Source organism: Bemisia tabaci, chromosome 2, assembly GCF_918797505.1.
Source record: "Bemisia tabaci chromosome 2, PGI_BMITA_v3".
Taxonomy (NCBI): Eukaryota; Metazoa; Arthropoda; class Insecta; order Hemiptera; family Aleyrodidae; genus Bemisia; species Bemisia tabaci.
Window position 1 is genome coordinate 36048860 of NC_092794.1, and position 25046 is coordinate 36073905.

The 25046-nt window shown below is 39.8% G+C and overlaps 1 protein-coding gene across 1 annotated transcript in view; it reads left to right on the forward strand.

Moving 5' to 3' along the window:
• CCT5 (chaperonin containing TCP1 subunit 5) overlaps positions 1 to 19076 on the forward strand; it is a 90488-nt gene extending 71412 nt beyond the window's left edge. The window contains exons 8-10 of the mRNA XM_072297247.1: positions 1647 to 1784; positions 8318 to 8498; positions 18144 to 19076. Coding sequence (XP_072153348.1) covers positions 1647 to 1784; positions 8318 to 8498; positions 18144 to 18265 — 441 coding nt within the window. The 3' untranslated portion in view covers positions 18266 to 19076. The remainder of the gene's footprint in view (positions 1 to 1646; positions 1785 to 8317; positions 8499 to 18143) is intronic.
• The last annotated feature ends 5970 nt before the right edge of the window (positions 19077 to 25046 follow it).

Below are 25046 nucleotides of genomic sequence, written 5' to 3' on the forward strand. Positions count from 1 at the left end.
CGATCAATTCTCCGATAAATGAGTCGGAACGCTCCTGGGTATTAGCAGCAAACGCTTTGAGACAGGTGAAACCTAGGAATTCAAATGCACTATATAATGCATCATATACTATCTCCAAAATTACTCCGTAGGTATACACCAAGCAAAATTAGACAACTAATTAGGTACTTACAATACATACTATGAATCATCAAAGCTAATGCTAGAACTGACACTTAGATTTTTATTAGAAACTAATATGTTTGTTGTTAATGAATTTAGAATCCCGATAGATTCCATCTTTTGAGGTTCCTTTTTACGAGGTACTAAACACAAATATAATATAATAATACTGCACGAACATGATTGACTTAATGATTGATGATTACACTAAAGCGCGTTATCACCCGTCACCCGTCCTGGTTTGTTGACGTTTTTGTCGTTTAAATACACGGGGAAACGAGCAGCTAAGGAGGTGGCGCTCTCGGCGGGCAGGTGGTGAACCATTTCCAGTAGGGAGATTTGACCGCCTTTAAAATTTGGGATAGATGCTAGGCGACAACTGTTTTGTTTTAAGACTATTTAAACATGGAATAGTGATTCAACCCATTAAAGTAGGTTTTTAATAGCTTTTTACCGTGCGTAAGGAAAGATATTAATATATAATCGTATCGAAAGTATGATGTCAATGAATCTAATGGATCCTAATGAATGGTAGAAAAGCTAAGATTTTTAGGATTGCCGTCTTTAATAGGAGGCATCATTAATCAGTTATTTAATTGAAGATCCCTCATAATATCGACAAGTTGATTCCGAATATATGAATTCATCACATATCGCGAAGAGATTTACCATAAAGTTTAGTGGTTTGAATAAAAATTTCATAACTATCATCCTGCGATCAAAATTCCAATCAAACTTCATGATTTTGTGAAATTGGCAGTATTTTTCTACATATTCCAGTAAAAGTGTCTATGCCATTTTATTTGAGTGTAGAGAAGAGCTGTCCTGATGGATGAATTTTATTGGTGATTTTTTTAAATTTGTCTTCATATCCAATATGATTCCCAAGTAAAATTTAACGGTCTTTAATTTGGAAAATATGCATTTTTCCGCTATGACGTGTTTTCCTTGCTGAAAAAAGCATTTTTTGGTGAAAATGTCGCCGGCACAAGTTCTATAAATGCTCTGATCGGTCCGTAACTTTACAGAAGTTTTTTTTATCTATTGGCACATATTGGAAACCGGGGAGCTGAGCATTTCTAATTGTTTTGTAGCATGCAAATATGCCGCACCTTACTGTTATAGACAGAGATGGGAAGGCCACTGAACTCAATCCTGTCAGGATGGTTATTGGCGGAATTAGTCACCCTACTGACCGCTGATTAGGACACCAGCCCATCCAACTTCTGGGGGATGATAAAAATACGCTAGTCAATAAACGATCTCGGAGAGAGCATGAAATTAAATTTCAGTTAGGAAGGTCGATGAAATATTAAATTCATTCTTAAGTTTCAACAAAAACATAAGATCAGCATAATGTCAATGACAAAGTCTCATTGACATATAATCAAAATATGGTCAAGAAGCTCTAAAACTGAAATTAAAGAGCTTACTCCCTCTTCCATTTATAATCTCAATACTCATTCTTGCATTTTTAATTTCAGATCATTGAAGAAGCAAAGAGGAGCCTGCATGATGCCTTATGTGTAGTGCGTAACTTGGTTGTTGATAATCGTGTTGTATATGGAGGTGGAGCCTCTGAGATATCATGTGCTATTGCAGTTGCTGAGGAAGCAAACAAGGTAGGTTATCTCAGAGCATAGTGAGGGGAGAAAAAAAAAAAATTAAACAAAATTTTTACCCATGTCGCAATGGCGCCAAAGTTGAGGCCTGCGAAAATACGATTTTCAACAAATCCGGCTTCTACGGTATTTCGCCCTGAACTTTGGGCATGCATTATTGCATGTAGACAAATGAAAATTCGCACTAGTATACGTTCCTAAGTGTTCTTTCACGTAAAATCATCAGATTTGGGCCAAAAACTGTGCAAATGCATGTTTCAAACCCTCAAACTTACGGATGAACACGATTTTTCGGGCCCTAATCAGGAGTCACGTTTATTGGCAGTGCCTACTGAAACATGATGATGAGGGTGTCCTAATAAAAGTTCGACCCTCAAAAACTTAGGTTATCTGGTTGAAAAAGTGTTCCATTTGGTTAGAAAACGCTTTTGGCTAAGTTTCAGATTTATTGGTGAAGTTAAAGTGCTGCCGCATCGCACATTCGTGAAATTTGCGATCCTGATAATTGAGATTTTTGCCGATTTGATGATTTTTTTTATTGACGAAGCAGTCACGGTAGAGCCTCAAAAATTTGAGATAGTAGCCTCCTAACACACTGCTTTTGATATAAATTAAACATTTGGGCGTTGTATGTGTATGAACTGAAGGTAGTCGACTTCTATCAGCATATTTTTGACAAAAAATAATAGTTTTCGTCCCAGAGATGGATAGTTTAGATTCCGACATTATAGCTTGCAGTGTACGTTACGCAATAATTCTCTTCAGGTAGTGTCCCTTAACAATGCGTTAATTTTCTGCTTTTGGGACCAAAACTATCATTTTTTGTCAAAAACATGCTATTAAAAGTCGACCACCTTCAGTTCATACAACGCCAGCAATATTTCTCCGAAAATTAAAAAAGTAATCAATTGTCGCCGAAATGCTTATTTTGCGCCAAAACAGCGTTTTCGGTCAAGTTTCCGAATTTTTAAAAAATACTTCCGCGGTCTCCGCGCTTAAATGTGTAATTTATATAAAAAGTAGTCTACTAGGAGTCTACTGCCTTAAATTTCCCAAAGTGCCCAAAGTTCAGGGCGAAATACTGTAAAAGCCTGATTTGCTGAAAATCGTATTTTCGCGGGCCTCAACTTTGGCGCCATTGCGATTTGGGAAAAAATTTGATTAATTTTTTTTCTTTTTTTCCCTGTCATTTTTACATGAAAAGGAACTGATTGCAGGGTTCAGACTCTAGAATTTCTCCAAAGTCCAAAATTAGGACCACCCTAAGCACACGGTGTGGCTAACGGCAGGTTTGCCCGTACATGCACTCAGCATCACCGCACTCTCCCAACACAGCACACACCCTAAGATTAGACCTCATACTACATTCAGTAACTCTTTTACACGAAATTAACCTTTGTCCATTGACAATTTACCTGTATGATGAACCGCACAAAAGATGCCAAAAATTAGTTGTGAAAACTGAGTCCGCGCACCCGACTTCACATGATATTTACTTATGATGTCATCGTATTAGCAGATATTAACAGCACTCATGCTGTTATCACAGTAGCAGATACTAAACAGCTAGAAATTATTCAGTGGCCTACTCAGTGGTTCTATTGGTCTGATCGAACAAGTCCCTACATGGCATTCCAAGGCACTTCCTCACCTGCCTTATTTACGTGGATATTCGTGGAGAGATATATTGGAATGTGTGTTGTGTTCGATTTTCAGTTTTTTATGGCATTAAACTTGCCCAAAGATGCTGATCCAAAATCATCAATGCGCCAATTTTTCATGAGGCTCTGTTTTTTCACACTCTCCGGTTGAAGTTTTGATAATTCCTCGAATAGATGAAGGAAGTGCGGCAATGAAGAAAAAAAAAATCCCTCTTTCTCTCTCCACTCGAGAATGAGCCACAAAGAAAAGTTCGGTGAGAGGTGAGGAAAAGAGTTGTGGAAGAGAGAAAGAATCTGATTTCGACTGTGAAATGAAAACTCGTACGGAATCCAGATAAGATTGCCGCTCGGCGCGGCAGTGGCCTCTGATCACAATGTTCCTGAACGCGCTCAGGTTTTCCTCGTTTCAGGTAGTGCTGAGAGATAGAGGGGTCTTTCCTACTCTTCATCGCCGTGCAGCCTTCATCTATTTGAGGGGTTACGGAAACTTTAACCTCGGATTGTGCAAAAACAATGGCTCGCAAAAAGTTGGCGCAATGTTGACCTTTGATCAGCATCCGTAGACAAGTTGATTGCATTTAAAAAATTGGAAATCGAACAGAGCACACATTCCCATGAGGAGTATGCGGAGTCGTTTACCCTTCTCCTCCCCTCCCCCCCCCAATTATGACCGCCAATTTGGATTTGAGGCACCGCGTTTGACGGAGGGGCATCTTCCACTACGTATTTGAAATCCTTGATCACAATTATTGTTGAGAATCGATATCTCATGTGGCACCACTACTTGGACGCCATTTTGAATGTTGGGAATTTTAAAGGGGGAATATTTGTCGAAACAGTGAAAAACTGTTTGTATATTGTACAGAAAAATCTTATGATGACATTTCAGTAATGAAAAAGTGCTTAAGTTTATTTATTTTTCAAGAAAAAGAAATATGGACGCCATTTTGAATGTTGGGAATTTTAAAGGGGGAATATTTGTCGAAACAGTGAAAAACTGTTTGTATATTGTACAGAAAAATCTTATGATGACATTTCAGTAATGAAAAAGTGCTTAAGTTTATTTATTTTTCAAGAAAAGGAAATAATATCACTAAGTAACTGAAAAACGCAACTTTTTTTCAACTCTGCAGAAAGCGCCTTATAGCTGTGAGACAAGGAACTTCCATTTCGGATTCTAGGATCCTAAAACAAGGGTACACGTGGGTGTTTTCAAATAAGATTCTAATTTAAGGTCCAACTTCCTCCCAAAATTTTATTTAGATTTTTAGGGATGGACCAAACTTAATCCTGATCAATGTAAGATGTAGAATCAGGAAATAAAGCTCATCAAGCTTAATAGTTAAGGTAAAACCTATTTGACTGTGAAATGTATCATAGCAAGAAATTTGCTCTAATTTCACCTGATTTTCCAAATCTTCGTCTCAAAGGAGATGTATATAATACTTTTCATTAAAAATTGACTGAAGTTTTCATAAGTGTATCGTCAGGCACTAAATTACCGCATATTTGAAGAAATTCCCATTCACATCTCGCAGAACTAAAAGAGTTGAGGAAAAATTCATCCGTTATGAAAGAGATCTGAGGCTTATTTTGCTCGTCTTTTTGACAGTTCTGTCTGTCGAAGTGCTTCGTCTTGTTCTTTAACACGATAAAAATCCTCAAATTCTTGGAATATTGCAATGCAAAATGGATCAGAATCATCAAATTTTAAAACTTCGAGTGGGTGTGTTTACCTATGAAGTGGAGATGAAGTCAGGAAAAGTTAGAGGAATTGCATTAACTTAATAATTACACCGGTCAACATTTTTTTTTTTTTGATTTGCCAAAGATTTTCCAATCAATGCGGTGTAGATTTTTAGGGCCAATTCTGAAAATAACCTCCGTTTTTCTAAATCAGTTCGATTTTTCCCGGAAAAATCGGAATTATCCTTAAAAATTTAGCTTTTGTAGAAGAGACAATTTTCCTGTAAAATCTGTGCACACTGGAAGAAAGAAAGAATGGACCACTAGATAAGGTATGAATTTCAGCATTCTGATACATGTTTACAAACCAAAATTTTATGTAAAACACGATGCACACAAAGAAAATTCCTGAAATTAACTCCTTACGAAGATATTTAATGATTCTTGATGGGTGAATTCAAACCACCTGCTCATGAAAACTCAATGCTATATGTGATTCACATGCATGCTAAACGTTATCATGACAGTCTCTATGATATAGAAATCTGGCAACCTCAATCTTGACGCTTTGGCTCAGCTATAACAAATTGCTTATAGTTTGAACAACACATGGTGGGACATGAACATTGCTCGACATAGAAGCTTACTGAAACTGTTGTAGTGCGCGATTTGATTCAAATAGAGCTTTGAGTTTCTTGTGAGCGGGCAGTTCAAATTCTTCTTAACCAATGTGAAATAAAAACGTTATTATCTTCGTGTCTGAGTGTGTGCTAAAGGAATGGAAAAGGAAGTGTTCTGGTATGGGTGTCCCCTTGGGTGATCTTGAAACTCTATTCACTCAGTGCTTTGCTGATGACCAGGTTCTGGTTGCTCAAGATCAAGATGACGCGGAGTACATGATGCGCAAGTTAGTAGAAGAATATCGGAAGTGGGGTTTGGAAGTCAGCATATCCAAATCTGAGAAGATGACTTTTGGCAGTGATCAGCAAAGCATTGAGTTGGAGGATGGGCAGCAGATCAAAGGCTGCGAGCACTTTAAGTACTTGGGAGTGCGGTTGACCCAGGATGGAAGGACAGATCAAGCTATCAGGGAAAGGAACACCTTAGCAAGGAAGGCTATAGCGATGTTAAATGGAATCCTCTGGGATCAGCAGATTTCCAAAGATAACAAGAGGAGGATATACAACGCTGTAGTCAAAAGTATATTAACATACGGATGTGAAGTTTGGCAGCTGAAGAAACGGACACAGGATATGCTAAGAGCAACGGAGATGGATTTCTGGAGAAGGTCGGCAGGAACTTCTAGGAGAGATCGGGTCCGCAATGATAGAGTGCGTCAGATAATGGAAGTCGAAAATGACATCGTGTTCGACGTCATGACCAAACAACTTGTTTGGTATGGTCATGTCAATAGGATGACTGAAGAGAGGCTGCCAAAAAAGATGCTTGATTAGGTTCCTCCTGGGAGGAGACGTAGGGGACGCCCAGTGAGAGGTTGGCGACAGGGGGTGTTGAGTGAGATGAGGGAGTGTCAACTCCCTGATGACCTGTGGGAAGACCGAGCTTTGTAGCGATTAGGCATCGTAAAGCGCCAAAGAGCGCTATAAAAGCGACTCATATGTATGTATTATCTTCGTTAGGAGTTAGTTTAAGTAATTTTCGTTGTGCGAATCGTGCTCTACTTGAAATTCTGACTAGGAAACATGTATCAGAATGCTTAAATTCGTACCTTGTCTAGTGGTCCATTTTTAGATTTTGCAGCCATAAATACACAGGAATCCATGTATCGCATCCCCATTAAAATTTCTCTTCTGTTCTAAATACCAAGGTTTTTCCGGTCCAGTTCTATTGAAATCAATTAATTAGTCACCGAGATAGCGCTTTAAGGCACGTCCGCCATCTTAGATTTTTTTGGAAATTTGACTGATAATTCGAGTCTCCCATTAAAAATACCACTACCCTCTTTTGGAACTTTGACTGATAATTCGAGTTTCCCATTAAAAATACCATAAGACATCAAATTTCACTTACATCGTTTGAATAGGACACCTGCAAGGCCTAGACAAGCAAGTCTCAGTTATACCAGTAAATGAGTTGTCCCTTTTCAAAGCGAAACCGGAAGGAATGAGACAGAGTAAAAATAAGCTATTTTCGAAGCTTATCACTAACAATAAGCACATCCTAGAGTATCAGAATAAGACAGGTTTTTCCAAAACACACTTTGAATGTATTTTACAAGCTGATATTATTGTTTGTGTGTGTGTGTGTGTGTGAGTGTGTGTGTGTGTGTGAGGGTGTGTGTGTGTGTGTGCGCTTGACGCCCTATTAGTTATCTTGTATCACATTTGGTTTGGCATCCTATATGGCGTTTATCTTGCGCAAAAATTTGCAATTTTCACTATTTTGGCCATCTAAGATGTGTGAACTAGTTAATCAAAACAAAAAAAGTCGTTTTTGGAAAAATTGCAATGTTGCGGCAATTATTTAGAGGTCTTCACATTGTTGTCTTGTCTCCTCTGACAGTTGCTAGGAACAATGATTTTAGCTCAAAAGTTATTTATGAAGTAATAAAAAATCAGACCTATTTTTTTCTCTCAAATCTTAAGGTGTTACCTTCCATGAATAAAGTTTTCCCTAGTAATCACTGAAGTTGTGCTGCAATAACTGTTTTAAGTCCAGAACCAGGTACGAGGACACGCAAATTTGAGATGAATTAGGGTAATTTGCACTTAAATTATTGTGCTAAATTTTTATTTTAGTCTAAACAATGTAGAAAATAGTGTGTCTTAGTCGACAATAGTATGGTAAATGAGAAAAAAATGTGACTTGACCATTGTTGTCATATTTTAAGTGATGCAAACCAGAGGCGTAGACAAAGGGGGGGGGGGTCTGGGGAACCCCACTAAGTCTCGTTACTAGTACCTTTTTTGAGTGTTGGAGGGTAGACATAAAATGTTATCAGGGATGTACACAAAATAATGTAAAAGGAACCCCCCCCCCCCCTTTAAAGAAATCCTGGCTATGCCATTGATGAATACAACTGGGGACACTAAATTAGACGCTTATTTGAAAGAATCCAAGTACCTGTGGTGTGTTAGTTACGTTTTTTGCGTAAGAACCCCTTAATGTCTGGAACATTGGATCTGAATTCTAATATTCATCAAATTTTTTCTGCTTTGTTCTCAGATTTCCTCCCTTGAACAGTACGCTTTCCGTGCTTTCTCAGAAGCGCTCGAAAGTGTTCCTATGGCTCTGGCTGAAAACAGTGGGCTTTCTCCAATTGATACTCTAACAGACATGAAAGCCAAGCAAATTCAAGAGAAAAACTCTGCCTTAGGTATCGATTGTATGCTCAAAGGCACTAATGGTAAGTATTTCGCCCGCATTGCAATACACTTCCATTATTGATCTGAGCTCTCACAATCTTGCAGTGTCACGATTTGTGTGTGGTTTTCTTTGCTGAATTGTCCCCCATGACCACACCTCAGCTTTCCATTCCTTTCCGTTCTTTTTCCTCTTCTCTCTCTCAGTTCTCGTGCATCCCCTGCCCTTCTTCTCTCTCTTACAATACCACCTCTTTTATATTGCTCTTTCAAGTCGTCACCCTTTTCTAATACCAACGACAGCAATCTTCATCTCCCCACTGTGCTGCTGTCTGCCACTTTGCATTATTTAAATCTTGGAGGTCCAGCTCCCTGTTCCCATCACTGCGCTGGCTTCTGCTTATTTTATTTTAATTTCTGTGGAAACATTGAACGAGAATTTTTATCTTATCATTTTCTACATCTGAAAGTTACCTTGATACCCACAACCTAAAACCGAGAAAAGGCCTTACTCCTTGATCACTCTATAGTAACATTGTTCTCAAGTTTCATTCATTTGTGTGTGATAAATCATGAGCTTTTTTAGGCCCATCTCCTGCTAACTTAGACCTGCATGAAAACAGCCATTATGAACAAGGTCCTTTGTTAATTTATTAGGCAGATATGACACATGAAAGGGTCGAAGTTTAGGATGTGGGAGGAAGGAGTGGGTATTACTTCTGGCGTCAATGAAAAGGAACTGCATTTCTTTGACAGTTGTGCGTTTTTAGGTTAGTGTCAAACATCGTTAGGGCTGTGCGAGTATCCGCATATCGCAAATATTCGCGTTCGTCTGAGGCGCGCACTACTCGCAAATTGCGAATTTTCGCGCTGTCAAAAATAACGAATTTCTGAATGGCAATCGTGAAATGTTGCGCGGACCTGTGCAAGGCTTCCATTCAAGACATTGCAAACGGCGGATCTCCTTTGATTTTCACCGACTTTCCCGATTTTATGAACAGCGCGCGCGATTGCGATTAGCCCGCGTATCTTGGTTGCGCCGATTCGGTTTGACCACTAAAGAAAATGTGTCTAGTGATACTTAGATACTAGCTCGACTTCCCAAGCAGTTACCTTCAAATCCTGGGAATGCACATATAACTACAGGGACAGTCGAGCCAGCATCCAGGGTCTTCAAACTCATCCTTTACAGCCCAGGTTACTGTCATAGCATTTCATTGTTGTCTGTGCAGGTAGAAAACTCTTAAAAGAATTAATAACACTCATTTGTTGACTTTTGTAATATTTGCGAATTTTCGTACTTTAAAGAGTCATTTTAAATTATTCCTTTTAATGTTTGTAGTTTTGAATAATCGACCTAAATTATACGCCATTCGCTTCGTATCCGCGAGTAATTTGCTATACGCTTTGTTTGAAAAATTCGCATAGTTCTAATATCTGCTCCTGTGCTTTTTTGCATAAGTTCTTTGGTTCCTGATAATCTGGCGTCCAGTTTGCATTTTTTCTTCCATTGCAGCACCAGGTGTGTGTAGATATCAAACAAAAAAAGCCCGAAAATTAAAAAGTTCTCTAACCTTGAGCTCATCGGATATCAGCCCTCTTTAATGAGTGCACCTCATATTTGGAGTGTGCCTTGTATACAAATCTCTAAAGATATGACATTTTGCACTTCTAGTTTCCCCATCCTGCTTATCAAGAAATTACTGCCCCTGCCACCAAAACCCAAAGAAACGGATCTAATTCAAAATTCGCCTTCTTCAAACTCGGTCTAATCTTCTAAATATTTTTAGGGATGATAGCGGATCACTGAGTCCAAAACACTGACGATTTTTGAAATCACACAATCATGGGGGAGGGGGTTAAATTTAAAACTTCAAACTGGCACTACTCGGGAACGATTTGTTGTAGAGAAATGATCTGATCTAGGTTTCAAAATTGAGAGGGAACCACCAGCTTTCAGGTGATATTTACGTAATTGGTCCATTTAGAAAAGAGCTTCATGCAAAAACGGCTTTTTTCGCCGCCCCCCCCCCCCCCCCCCCTGGAAGTTCTTCAGACTTTGTCTATTGATTACTCATTCTTGAGCGCTTCTTTTCCCAAATTTTCAGACCCCCAAAAAATTTTGGGGGGGATCTAGGGGGTGTAACGGGGCAAATCCCGTTTCTTCAGAGGCACATACGTCCTCTGGTATAAGATAAGCCAACGTTACTGTAGTTGCCGGAATGAGCTCGCCGGGATCCTGGATTCGGGCGCCAATTTAAAAAAATGAGTTTGAAAGAGGGGAAGAATGATCAAAAATCTCGTGTCTCAAATTTACAAAAAGAATGTCCTTTTATTAGCTAAATTTGTGAGGATCCTACTCAACCTACACTCAAAATGAGGATAATAATAATTTAGCCGAAATGCCACTCACTAACGTGCACCTCAAGGCTTAAAATTGCAGGATACATGTAAGAGAAGAGGAGGAGTGAAGCTGGGCGACATGCTACTCACTAACGTGCACCTCAGCACAGAGGAAGAGAAAAGAGGAAAGTGAAATGGACAGAGGGCTCGACAAGATGCTACTCACTAACGTGCACCTCGAGTCGAGAAAGATTTAGGAAAGATGAGAGAAGAGGTGACCCTCCGGAAAGGAGAGGGTGATGAACAATGTTTGGCTTTGAGGGCTATCAGATTGATTTGAAGCTATTGAAAGACGATCTCGACATTCGTTGGAAAATTTTTGTTACAAGAAAAATTAATTAAAATATAAAATTTACAGAAATGGATGTAGGAAAATTTCCTACAGAAGTTTGTAGTAGTTTAGAATTTTTTACAATTTTTCGTTTTGGGTAAATCTACGGAAAACCCTGATTTCGCAGTTATCTTCGAGAGAGAAAAAAAAGGAGAAACAGTATTCCATTTCTTTTCATTATTCAAACAGCTGATGTACCGTCACCGGGCGTCGTGGCGCGGTGTCGCCAAGCCGTGACACATTTGTCGCTATTTTGGTCTACAAAAGAAGGGGAAAAACTTAAAACGGAGAATGAAATTCTTCGTTACAGGGGGGTGGAAGTCAAAACCTGTGAACCTCGATATCTCTTGAACAAAGAAAGATATCGAGGTCCGGTTTGGACGAAAAATCGTCTAAAATTGCATACTTTAAGATTCTAAAGGTCGAAATCCCGATATCACATTTTGAAGTCAACATATGTGCTTTTTTCCAGTTTTTAGGTCTAGAAAATTTCTTTTAAACGAAAAATTTACAAAGATCTCAATTTTTTATTTGAACCAAAACCAGTTTTTTAAATTGTTCGTCTTTTTCCGCATCCAACGAGTGGTCGTATAAGCTGGGGAACCGATCGGTTCCGGAGTTATGATCGATTGAAGTTTCCGCTCAACGCGCGCCGACCGATTTTCGGGCGCAAAAAAGTCGGATTTGACTGCTATTAGATCAGATTGAATGTTCAAACTGAGCGAAATGCTTTATTAGGGACTCTTGAGGGTCGCTGAGTTCAGAAATTACAGATACTTCCAAATAATTTACGTTTTTAAAATTACAGCTCCGCAGCGCTATTTGAGAGGCCCACTGAGCGCCGACCGGCTGCTCAGTGGTCCTGTCCGAAGCTGCAATTTTAAAAACGTGAATCCTGGTATATATCATCATACAGGGTGTACCAAAAGTCCGTCCCACCCCTGCTAACTTTTGAACGAATTGAGCTAGGGCAATGAAACTTTGGGGATGTTCCTATCTCAAAGGAGACCATCTTTTGCGGGGGTCAAAATTTTGGTCCCCCCTCAGGGGGGGCGCGGGGGCCCCCCAACTTTTTTTTTTCAAATGGCAACACCTATCTTGTGATACCTCATTCGAAAGAGCATAAGAAACTAAGAATTTTGGCGCAAACCGCATATCAATATCTTAATTTTTGACCGAGTTATGATAGGTCAAATTTGACCTGTTTTATAAAAATCATAACTCCGATTCAAATTATCGTAAGGAAAAAAATAAAACGGGAAAATTTACCAAATTGTGTCCGCTTTTAAGTAAAAATTGCAGAAATCACTTCGATTTAATTTTAAGGGAGGGCTCGGACCCCCAAATACGTCAATTCAAAGGTCATTCAATTTTCCCGCGAAATAAGCCATTTTCCCCTAGATTTGCCTCCAAATTATCTCAGTAAGGTCAAAATCAGTTCAACATTACGTTGGCAAGTCCCCAAATTTCGGGAAAAGTTAAAAAAAAACGAAATTAAAGGTGATTAAAGACCGTTTAAATTCCGTTTTTTTTAACTCTTCCCGAAATTTGGGGACTTGCCAACGTAATGTTGAACTGATTTTGACCTTACTGAGATAATTTGGAGGCATTCTGCAGGAGGATTTCTGCAATTTTTACTTAAAAGCGGACACAATTTGGTAAATTTTCCCGTTTTATTTTTTTCCTTACGATAATTTGAATCGGAGTTATGATTTTTTGAAAATAGGTCAAATGTGACCTTTGACCTATCATAACTCGGTCAAAAATTAAGATATTGATATGCGGTTTGCGCCAAAATTCTTAGTTTCTTATGCTCTTTCGAATGAGGTATCACAAGATAGGTGTTGCCATTTGAAAAAAAAAAGTTGGGGACCCCCCGCGCCCCCCCTGAGGGGGGACCAAAATTTTGACCCCCGCAAAAGATGGTCTCCTTTGAGATAGGAACATCCCCAAAGTTTCATTACCCTAGCTCAATTCGTTCAAAAGTTAGCAGGGGTGGGACGGACTTTTGGTACACCCTGTATGTACCTATAATACATCCTGGTCACTTAACAGATTAGAACATTAAGCAGTATACAAGGTGTTACAACTAAGTGACGACAAACTTCCAGGGCCTAAAACAAGCAGCAAAGTCCCGTACCAAAATTCTCAAGGATGCGTGGTTCTCGAGTTACGGGGAGTTCAATTTTTGAAAAAAAAACACCGTACGTGTTCAGTTACGACGTCACAGTGGCTGTCCTAATTGTCGGAATCGAAAAAAATTGTGGTTTCGTAAAGTGCTCATCAATAGCTTAACAAAAGGTTTTTTCGTTTTTTTTTTCGTAAAACCCCTCTTAATGGAGTTATTGACCGTTAAAAAAAATACCGTATTACCGTACGTCGCAAATAAAGTTGGTCAGGACGTACGGTAAAACGGTATTTTTTTTAAAGGTCAATAACTCCACTAGGTTTTATTGAAGAAATGCCAGAGGGTGGTTCGGGTGCGTATGCAGAAGGCAGATATAAGGGCTTAATTTAATTCTTTAACTGTAATGCGATGTATTTTAGTACTAAGTATGCAGTTTGTATATGATTGTCACAATAAATTGACTTTTTTAATTATAAAAGAAATAAATGAATAAATAACTATAATAAAAAAATGAAAAATTTTTTTTTATAAAAAAATCTCCATTAGAAGGGGTTTTACGAAAAAAAAAAAAAACGAAAAAACCTTTTGGTAAGCTATTGATGTAAATTACGACTGGGGAGCTGGAGAAAAGGCCGTTTTTTCCAGTTTCTCGAGTTTGAGACCGTTTTTCGTGTGGATTTTCAAGCTGAGAGAGAGTGTCAAGTATCGAATCCTATCGAATTTTTCGCGTTCGTTCTGAATTTGTTATTTTTTTTTGTTGTATTACAAACAAAAAATGCTCCCCAAGCCCCCCCAAAAAACCCCAGAACCCCCGAAAAACCCCAAAACCCCTAAAAATCGTGAAAAATTCTCTGAATGGCCCACTTGACATGATTTTTCACCATTTTCACTTGTTCCAATCGAAAGTACGCAAAAAATTACCCGGATACAGGTATCCCATGAATGATTGCCGAATCTTCCCGGAGAGTTAGAGAATTTTCATCTTTTATTCAAGGATGGTTCCATTCAACAAAAGTCTATTTCTAACTATGAGCACAATTTTTCCACACCGTAACTTTTGGCGTGATTCATGTACTGGTATGTAACTTTAATCTGTTGAATTTCGGTGATGTGGCAAAATTGTGCTGGGTGTAAATGAAGACTAATAATCGTGGAAAATGCAGTTTTTTCGGTTTTCTCAAATTCAGAGCTGTTTTTCGTGTTGAAAGTTTAAGCTGAGAAAATGTCTAACCAACGATTTCTAACGGATTTTTCACGCTCTTTTTGAATCTGCGATCGTTTTTGTTGTATAATTATCCGTTTTCTAGTTACAGGTGAAAAATTGCCAAAAAACCCCAAAAATCGTTGAAAATGTCCAGAATGACCCACAAAAAGTGGGTTTAGACAATTTTCGCCTGTTTCATTGAAAAGTACGCAAAAAATTACAGATATGAACCTCCCGTATTCATGAAACAAAGCTTTTTTGGGCTCATCATAAAATTAAAACCATTTTTCAGCCGAAAAATTGAGTCGGCTCTTTTGGCAGATAAACGATGCACAATCGCAAAAACATTTTGCGCCAGAATGCACCTACCCTAGGGTACTTAAAATATGGGTTCAGATGATTTTTTGAAGTGGGGCCAAAATCGGCCCTTATCGACACCCCTCCATTAATTGGGCAATGTAATTAATGTAATTTTTTGCATGAAAACGGTTGTGCAGATTTTTCTGCAAAAAAATAATTTTCAGCTAAGTGCGAAGCAAACCTCTTAAAATTTTCAGAGAAATCCGCACAACTGTTCTCTTGTAAAACATTAAAATATGGGTTCAGATGATTTTTTGAAGGGGGGCCAAAATCGGCCCTTATCGATACCCCGCCTTTGGCAATAGTTGATGCAGCTCGGTTCCTCTCTGCTTAATGCAGTCCAATTAATGTCAGTCTCGTTTTATTAGTATACAGGGTATCCGCAAGTTAACGTACTTAACATTCAGGATCCATATTTTGGCTCAAAATATGATTTTTTTTCTCATACACGTATGAGGACTTAAATGCAATATTAGCAGTTGCTGACATCCACCATTTTTAGGGAAAACGCTTTTTTCTAATTCTTGAGCCCTCAAGAATGCCTGTACAAAGTTTCAGACTTCTAGCGCACTTTTTCCGCGAGATGTGACCTGAAAACCATGTTATTTGCACAAACAGCGGATATAGGAATCCACTGTTCTCTCCGGCCGGCTTGGCAGGACACCGTGGAAATTCGAAAGCACTTGCGATAACTGCCCGCGCACCGGCCATGGGCTGCAGCTGACACTGAAATGATGCAAATCGGGACCGTCTCGCCAGAATTGATGAGTTTTTAACTGATTTTATAATTTGTTCCTTATTTTTGATGTAGAAGGTACAGAAAGGTTAAATTTTTGTTTAATTTTATTAAATGACTCAGCATTTACATACTTTTGGTTTATTTCAATCGTTTCACCAGCCATAGTACCCTTCCTGAAGACTTTGTTTCATGCATAAAAAAAAATGTTTTCAGTAAAAATAGTGGATGTTGGGGCTGTTCTATCGGTTGTTGGTAAGCTACCGAAACAGTTCCGTCAAGAAAAAGTTACGATAAGAGCGCTCTTGCCGATAGCGATCAGATTTTTCGGAGCTGGCGAAAATAAGCTGTTGCCATTTGTACATCTATTTTACGCGCCGCCGCGCCAGGCAATCTGATAAACCGACACACGGGGCAACAATGCATTGAGTGCGAGCTCTCAAAGCTCCGATAAGGCCGGCTGTTGTCGATATTATCGCCACTGTCGGCACTGCCGCCAGTTTCAATAAGAGACGATGTCGATAGTGTTCCGGCAAGAATTCGTTTGAACACCCCTAGCGGATGTGGCCTTTCTGCTTTCGAAACTTTAAATGAGATGATAGTTGCTCTTGGACTAAATCGACTTGGGAAAAGTACTATTCTTCGTTGGCATAAAGCTACGGAACCTTAGGCGCGTCTGGACGCCGGCGGAAAATGCTGCTACCGAGTCGAGGGCGAGAAGACGCTCACATTTTAGAGCACGGCACCTTAGGAGCGGAATCCGTGGATTTTTTCCGCTCTGTCCGCCGTCAATTTCTCGAATTTTCGTTGATCGGACAGTATGCTCTGGGCCGCGAAAATGGCTGTACGCGCTTTTTTTTAGGAGGGTGTGAATTCGATCGACAAAAATCGACCGAAAAATAAAAACGTGAATCGATCGACACCAATCGATGGACAAATTACTAAAAACCGGGTGTCGATTCGATCGACAAAAAATGTGGATCGATAGACGAGAAATGATTGATAATTAAAAGGAAAACCGGTATCTAGTCAATCGACATGAATCGATCGAAAAACCAAAACGTGAACCAATCGACGTAATTCGATCGATTCACAACTTGGTCGATCGATTCACGGGTTTGTCGATCAACTCACAGGTTTGTCGATCGACTCATAGGTTTGTCGATCGATTCGCAGGTTTGTCGATCGACTCATAGGTTTGTCGATCGATTCACAGGTTTGTCGATAGACTCACAGGTTTGTCGATCTATCCACGGCTTTTGTCGATTGATTCACGGGTGGGTCGGTCGATCCACGGCTCTTGTCGATCGATTCACGGAATTTTCGATCGATTCGCGGCTTTTGTCGATCAATTCACGCCGTTTGTGATCGATTCGTGGGTTTGTCGAACTAAACACATTCAAAAATCGGTAGGAAAGGCAGCGGACTGAGCGGAATTTCTCGGCGTCTTCGCTCCGATCTGTTCGCGACAGATCGGAGCGTCCTCGATCGGCGTTTTCCGCAGCGTCTCTTCGCCGCTAAGGTGCCGTCCCCGCGCAAAAATCATTAGACAGATTTATCGGCGTCTGGACGCCGCGTCCAGGACGCCGCGTCTAGACGCGCCTAAGGTTCCGTACCTTAAATGTTTTTCCGAGGGTCGAGAGTCGGCAGCTTGTTTCAAGTTTTCCCAAGTCGATTTAGTCCAAGAGCAACTATCATCTCATTTAAAGTATCGAAGACAGAAAGGCCACGGCGAACGCAATAGCGAATGGCATAACATTCTTCTTGTTTCAACTCAGCGGGCGAACTCATTGCGCTTCGCGAGATAACACTTTGTTACGCTTGACGGTTTCGGCTGCTCTGAGCTTTCCCGCGGACGATTGCAATGAAAACACATGTTAACAGGATAAAACCTGCATCCAGAACAGTGCCCACTTCATCCCTCCACCTGATCCACTGCGTCGCGATCTGCAGCGCCACTCATTTTTTTTAATGCATGAAACAAAGTCTTCAGGAAGGGTACTAAGGCTGGTGAAACGATTGAAATAAACCAAAAGTATGTAAATGCTGAGTCATTTAATAAAATTGAACAAAAATTTAACCTTTCTGTACCTTCTACATCAAAAATAAGGAACAAATTATAAAATCAGTTACAAACTTATCAATTCTGGCGAGACGGTCCCGATTTGCATCATTTCAGTGTCAGCTGCAGCCCATGGCCAGTGCGCGGGCAGTTATCGCAAGTGCGTTCGAATTTCCACGGTGTCCTGCCAAGCCGGCCGGAGAGAACAGTGGATTCCTATATCCGCTGTTTTTGCAAATAACATGGTTTTCAGGTCACATCTCGCGGAAAAAGTGCGCTAGAAGTCTGAAACTTTGTACAGGCATTCTTAAGGGCTCCAGGGCTTGGTCTCAGTTGTTTTGGGACACCCTATGTAATCCAAAACTAGTAAGAAGCTGTATGTTCACCTGTCACTTGTCTTAGAAAATTCTACTATTTCCTCCATTGATATTAACTTACTGATTCATTGATTTTGATTTCTTTCAGATATGAAAGTCCAAAACGTCATAGAAACACTGCAAAGCAAGAAGCAGCAAATATTGTTGGCTACACAACTTGTGAAAATGATCTTGAAAATAGATGATGTGAGATCGCCAGGGTTTGATTAGTTTTTGCACTGGGAACTGTTGTACATTCATGTGGCATTGACATATAAAGGAGCAGTAGAAGACGTAGTTTTGTCGCTTCAGCAGTCTTGCCTCAACTAACAATAAATAAGCTTCTCAATTAACATGACATCGCAAAAACCAAGTTCCTTCTTAGCCATCTTTCTTCTAGTATAACCACCAGTTCTTCACTTTTATACTCCTCTGCAAAAAATTGAGCCCTTACTAGCGATTTTCTCAGCCATAGGTAAGGTACTGTGTTAAAAAAAAACTTCAGTAGATCCAAAAACTCCAGTTGTTAAGTGTTTCCTCGCAAATAATTGGTTTTAATTCGCTTGGATTCATGTGTTTTGATTTTCATAACTACCCTCATGCTTTCACTAAAATCTAATCTTTTTTTCCTGCACCCAGTATTTATTATTTATGTGAAGTGAAGCTTCGAGTCAAACCGTCAATAAACTACTACTTTACTTGAAATCATCAGTTCTCTCTATTTTTCTGATTAATTTACCGTCAATATTTGCCTCTGTCGAAATTACCTATTTCTGATTTTGGGGACAGCTGCTTGCAAGCGGTTGTTATTTGATGAACACAGTTTCAATCTGATGAAAAGTTCATCTCCCATTTACTTTGTCATTATTTCTATGTGAAATCCGTTTCATTTCATCATGGAAATAATCACTCTGGCTCAGTTATAGAGATATATAAACTAAATTAACCCAAACTTTTTTCATTTGTAAGTTTTTTAGTGTCTATTTATGAAATTGTCAACATTTCTGATAATACAAGAAATAAATTTAGTTTTATATTTTTATGTCAAAACTCTTTTCAATAAGTATTTTCGGTATTTGCGACCTGTGGTATCCTTTTGGTTGCTGCCTAGGTAAAATGTATCCAGTTCTACAAGTTGTCATGAGGGAATCATGTAGCACACTTTTTTGTGTTTTTTAGAAAGTGGCTAATGCCTTCATCAGTTTGAGCGACACCTTTTTCTACTCTCCCAAGTGTTATGTGCTGAAGATAAATGGGTTGTGTTATTTTATTCCCTTTCAAGACCTGAAGGGGGGAGGGACTGGATTTGCATCTGCTATTTCTATCCGAAAGACTACCTACTTTCCTTCTTTGTCAAAATTCGGATCTTAGCCGAAGACTTGTAAATGCATTTAAGCAGTTTACCGTTGTATTTTAACTATAAGCTCTTAGACCTCCTAGAATATTTTGGGCGACAGGTTGTTTTACCAGGCAGATTATTATGATTTTTGTGGCAAGCGACAGGTGATAGTCTCTAAATGAACCAACTCTTCTCAGATTTTGGAAATATGACCCAGGTGTTTTTACTGTAACGTCATGAAAGTGAACGAATTCACAGAATGATTCAAGCGGCTCCCCAGCTGCTACCTTTTAGGGCAGAAAGTTGTGCTTTGGCTAAGAAGAAGTGGCCTATGCATTAGCTCTTCTCTTTTAGCACAAGATTCATGAGGTTTCATCGGTCTGCTGCGATGGATAATAGACAAAGCCTTATCAATCAAGTGCCCACCTCTGGGAATGTGGGTTTGAATGCCCTCAGAAATAAAATTGTACAATCCTCTGTAAAACAACATTTCATAGTTTTAATGAATCCACAATACTTAATCTATAATAGTACGGTGGCTTATGGCAAATACGCTGCAAATCGTGATTCAGTTTTGCCACTTTGGGAGATCAAACTAGATGATATTTTAAGCGTTTTGAGTTGAAGAGGCATTTCCAAAATGGTGGCAGAGCCAAGATGGCGGCCATTCAAAATGGCGGCCGGCGCGTACTTTGAGCCGCTCTAGATCGAGATCCACTGAACCGATTTAAATTTTCTTTTTTTTGTTTGATAGATAATTGAAAGGTTAATATAACAAAATCACAAAATTTTTGATTTTGACAATATACAGGGTGTTTTTTTCATAAAAACCGGGTTTCGCGTGTGGAAAAAAATCTTCTAATTCGCATAACTTTCAAAATCGTATTATTAAGGTCACTTTAAATACTCACCATGTAAAAGAGCGTCTTTTAAGCTTTCCAACGATATATTACATGATGGGTCTATGATTTAAAGTTTCCGCGCCACTGCGATCCGCGCGGCGGCGGCACAGCGCGGGCCTGTATAAATTAGTCCACGGGCCTATGTTGAAAAGAAGCCTCCCGTGGAAAAGTAAATGTAGTAAGTATGGAAAATGGCCTGACCTCTTCTTTTCGATGTGTAGAAAAATAATTTTGATGTTGTCAAGCTCAATTTTGCGTCCAACCCCTCCAATTCAACATGGCGGCCAAAATGGGGGCTCGGGGGTTGAAAATGTTGGAATTTGTTTTTGATGTCGTGTATGGGGTCTATCGCTATGTAATTTTGGTCGTAGAATCCGAATTTGAGGTCCAAAATTGTCTCCGGCTCAAAGGGATGCCCAAAATCCAATATGGCCGCCAAAATTTCCACGATAGGGTCAAATCTCCGAGAGTTGCGTAAAAGTGCCGAGTAGGGTATCTTTCCTAGGGTTTTTTGGGTCGTAGATTTCACTGATGAGGTCAGAATTTTACTACAGGTTTACTGAAGCCCAAAAATGTCAATATGGCGGCCAAATGGCTGCCGTTGCGGGGTGAAATATTTTGTTGAGGCTCGTATCGTCGAGTGAGGTGTCCCTGCATGGGTTTTTCGGGTCGTAAATTCCACAAATGAGGTCCAAATACCCAAACAGGCCCATAAAAGTTCTCTAAGAACCAAAGTGGTGGCCAACATGGCTGCCGCTCAGATAGTGAGAACGGTAGAGAAGTTACCTTTCATACAATGATGAATTTTCGTGTATGTTTTGTACTCCGCTGATTCCGGATGTAGTCCAGAATGTCAAGAAAATAAGTGAAGTGGATACGTATACCACGTAATATGCAATGCTTATGAGATTTTGCAACCCACACTTCCTTTTGGAGAAAATGTACGACTTACTCATACTCAGAAAATTTTGCAGTCATGGACACGGCAAAAAAATAAAGTATTTGGGGAAAATCCTGGGACTCAGCATGGAATTGTCAGTTCACTGATTGCAGGAATGCTACACGTCTCTTGACAATTTCATACACTGTGTATTTTGAATGAAATTTTTGCAAATTCATCACACGGAACAAAATCTTCGATGTTTATGGGTATATGTTATAGTCCATGGGTACGACAAATCTTCTCTTTTGCACAACGCAAATGTTATTTTTCCGTTTTGTGCTCAAAAAGAGGGTAAACATTTTTCGGTGCATATGATAGGGTGGACACCTATTTTGTACTTTATTGGCTGCTTAAACCAGTTTTGGTTTACCTAATTGTTCTCTAACATTAAGAATGTTGCAGGAGTCGAAATGTCCAACAAATGCGTTTTAGGGGGAGGAGGATACACTTTTGGAAAAAATTTCCCCTCGAAGTGTTATACCAATACTGCGCACAGGGATTGGCTGATGGTGGACTTTTTTGTATTGATTTATCTTAAACCTCAGCTTATTTTTAAAATTGTGGTAAGAATCCTGCTCTCCAAAGTTGGAATACCCTTTCGTCCGCTGAACTCCCAAGGGTGACCGAGGGGGCTTTGAGATGACGAAAGCTGCACTCCTCGGGTCAGCTCGTCTCTATTTGTCCTCGTGGTCCTGGACTGTGTCCGGCCTAAAATAACCCAAGCAGAAAAAATTCTGACACGTGAGGTTTAGGACATCCTGTACATTTGACTGTCAAAGCCGGAGATGGTATCCATTTTCTCCTATCATGCTGCAATTTTCTAGAAAATCTTCATTCGATAGGGAAAAGAGGATATCTTTACCCTAGTATAAATTGGCTTTAGAATCTATGTCCCAAATACCATAGACCTATAGCCGGCTATGAGATTTATTATAGCATCTATTGACCGCTATACGCAGTTTCTTGCAGTATTTGATAGACGATGGCGATAAAGTTATTGTTAGGCAATAAACTGTTTAGCACGGCTGTTTGATTTCCTTCGCTTTCTAAAACCAGCTACCTATACGAATTCTATCGCTTTTTGTAACCGGATGTAAGAATTTCTACGGAACTTTGAACACCGGGATCCTATTGAGAATTTCAGCAGGGTATCCGGGCTCAGCCCTAAGATTCCTCCTAGAGTAACTATATGAGATCCTTGCCTCATACTCAGCAATACGTCTATGTAAGTGAGGAGCTTTCCGGAAAAAGGGCACATATAGCAAAAAATGGCCTTTGAGAAAAATGCATTCGAAGTTTCCATCATTATAATTATGGCCACTGACTGTGACTTACGTTCGAAATCGGGAGTCCAAGCTGCGATGTAAGTTATCATCAGTGACCGGAAAGTAATGATGGATACTTATGATGCATTTTTCTCATACGCAATTTTTTGCAATGTGCCCTTTTCCGGAAAGCTTCTCAATTGTTAAGTCCACGTTTCTGCTGTTAAGTAGGATGACGCGTGCAGAAAATGAACACTATCTGCATGCGAAGTTGCTACAAATCGTAAACTAGAATTAATTTTCATTGTGTACGTAATTTGTTCGTGCCTAACACTGAGGCTGAATTTAATTTTTACATCCCCACAAAATAATTGTAATAAATTTCGGTCATATAGATTTAACAGCACCATGAATGCGTGAGGTGTTTTTAAAGGACAGTGTTGAAGTAAATTAGGTAGACTCAGTGAGATATTCTAATCAATTAAAAGTACACATGATTTGTCCTACCGGACATGTACAAAATATTCACCCTACTTTTCAGATGGAAAACGAACGAATAAGGTTTGTATTCAGAATAGTGTATTTTGTCCTTTCATCGAGAAAAGTATCTTCTTGGGAAAAATCAGGAAATACGCTCTTGAGCATGTCCTAGATGTACTACAGACCACTACCGCTACCACTCCGATGTACTAGAGGACTGCATCCGGAATCAGCGGAGTACAAAACATACACGAAAATTCATCATTGTATGAAAGGTAACTTCTCTACCGTTCTCACTATCTGAGCGGCAGCCATGTTGGCCACCACTTTGGTTCTTAGAGAACTTTTATGGGCCTGTTTGGGTATTTGGACCTCATTTGTGGAATTTACGACCCGAAAAACCCATGCAGGGACACCTCACTCGACGATACGAGCCTCAACAAAATATTTCACCCCGCAACGGCAGCCATTTGGCCGCCATATTGACATTTTTGGGCTTCAGTAAACCTGTAGTGAAATTCTGACCTCATCAGTGAAATCTACGACCCAGAAAACCCCAGGAAAGATACCCTACTCGGCACTTTTGCGCAACTCTCGGAGATTTGACCCTATCGTGGAAATTTTGGCGGCCATATTGGATTTTGGGCATCCCTTTGAGCCGGAGACAATTTTGGACCTCAAATTCGGATTCTACGACCAAAATTACACAGCGATAGACCCCATACACGACATCAAAAACAAATTCCAACATTTTCAACCCCCGAGCCCCCATTTTGGCCGCCATGTTGAATTGGAGGGGTTGGACGCAAAATTGAGCTTGACAACATCAAAATTATTTTTCTACACATCGAAAAGAAGAGGTCAGGCCATTTTCCATACTTACTACATTTACTTTTCCACGGGAGGCTTCTTTTCAACATAGGCCCGTGGACTAATTTATACAGGCCCGCGCTGTGCCGCCGCCGCGCGGATCGCAGTGGCGTGGAAACTTTAAATCATAGACCCATCATGTAATACAGGGTGTTCGAAAAGTCCCCTCCCCCCCCCTCTAACTTTTGACCTAATTGAGGTAGAGATTTGAAACTTGGAGGGTGTTCCTAGATCAAAGGGAGCTACTTTTTGACCTCCCCAAAATTTTGGGGGGCCCCATTTTGGGGGGGTTACGGACCCTAACTTTTAATTTTCAAATGGGAAGACCCCCTTTGTGATACCTCGTTCGAAAGAGCATAAAAAAAGAAAATTTTTCGTGCAAACCGGAAGTCATTATCTCAAACCGTTTCAAAATGGCGGCCGGTCAAAGTTCCAAATGGCCGAAAATTGGCACCTGTGCTATTTGCACATGGATTTGCTTGAAACTCGGTATCTGGGGGTATTTTGGCACGAGAAAAACGAATTTGACGTTAGATTTTCAAAAAAAACCCTAATTTTTCAAAATGGCGACCGGTTTAGGCTCAAAAGGGCCGAAAATTTGACAAACTCGATTTTATTGCCAATGGATTCACCTGAAATTCGGTATCTAGGGGTATTTTGACCCGAGAATAACGAATTCAACGTTAGATTTTTAAACAAACCCTAATTTTTCAAAATGGCCGCCGATTAAAGTTCAAAATGGTCAACAATTGGCAACCTCGACTTTTTGCCGAAAGATTCGCCTGAAACTCGGTGAAATAACGTCGAATTCGTTTGTCTCCCACCCAGATACTCTCAAACACCGAGTTTCGGGCGAATCTATCGGCATAAAGTCGAGGTTGCCAATTGTTGACCATTTTGAACTTTAATCGGCGGCCATTTTGAAAAATTAGGGTTTGTTTAAAAATCTAACGTTGAATTCGTTATTCTCGGGTCAAAATACCCCTAGATACCGAATTTCAGGTGAATCCATTGGCAATAAAATCGAGTTTGTCAAATTTTCGGCCCTTTTGAGCCTAAACCGGTCGCCATTTTGAAAAATTAGGGTTTTTTTGAAAATCTAACGTCAAATTCGTTTTTCTCGTGCCAAAATACCCCTAGATACCGAGTTTCAAGCAAATCCATGTGCAAATAGCACAGGTGCCAATTTTCGGCCATTTGGAACTTTGACCGG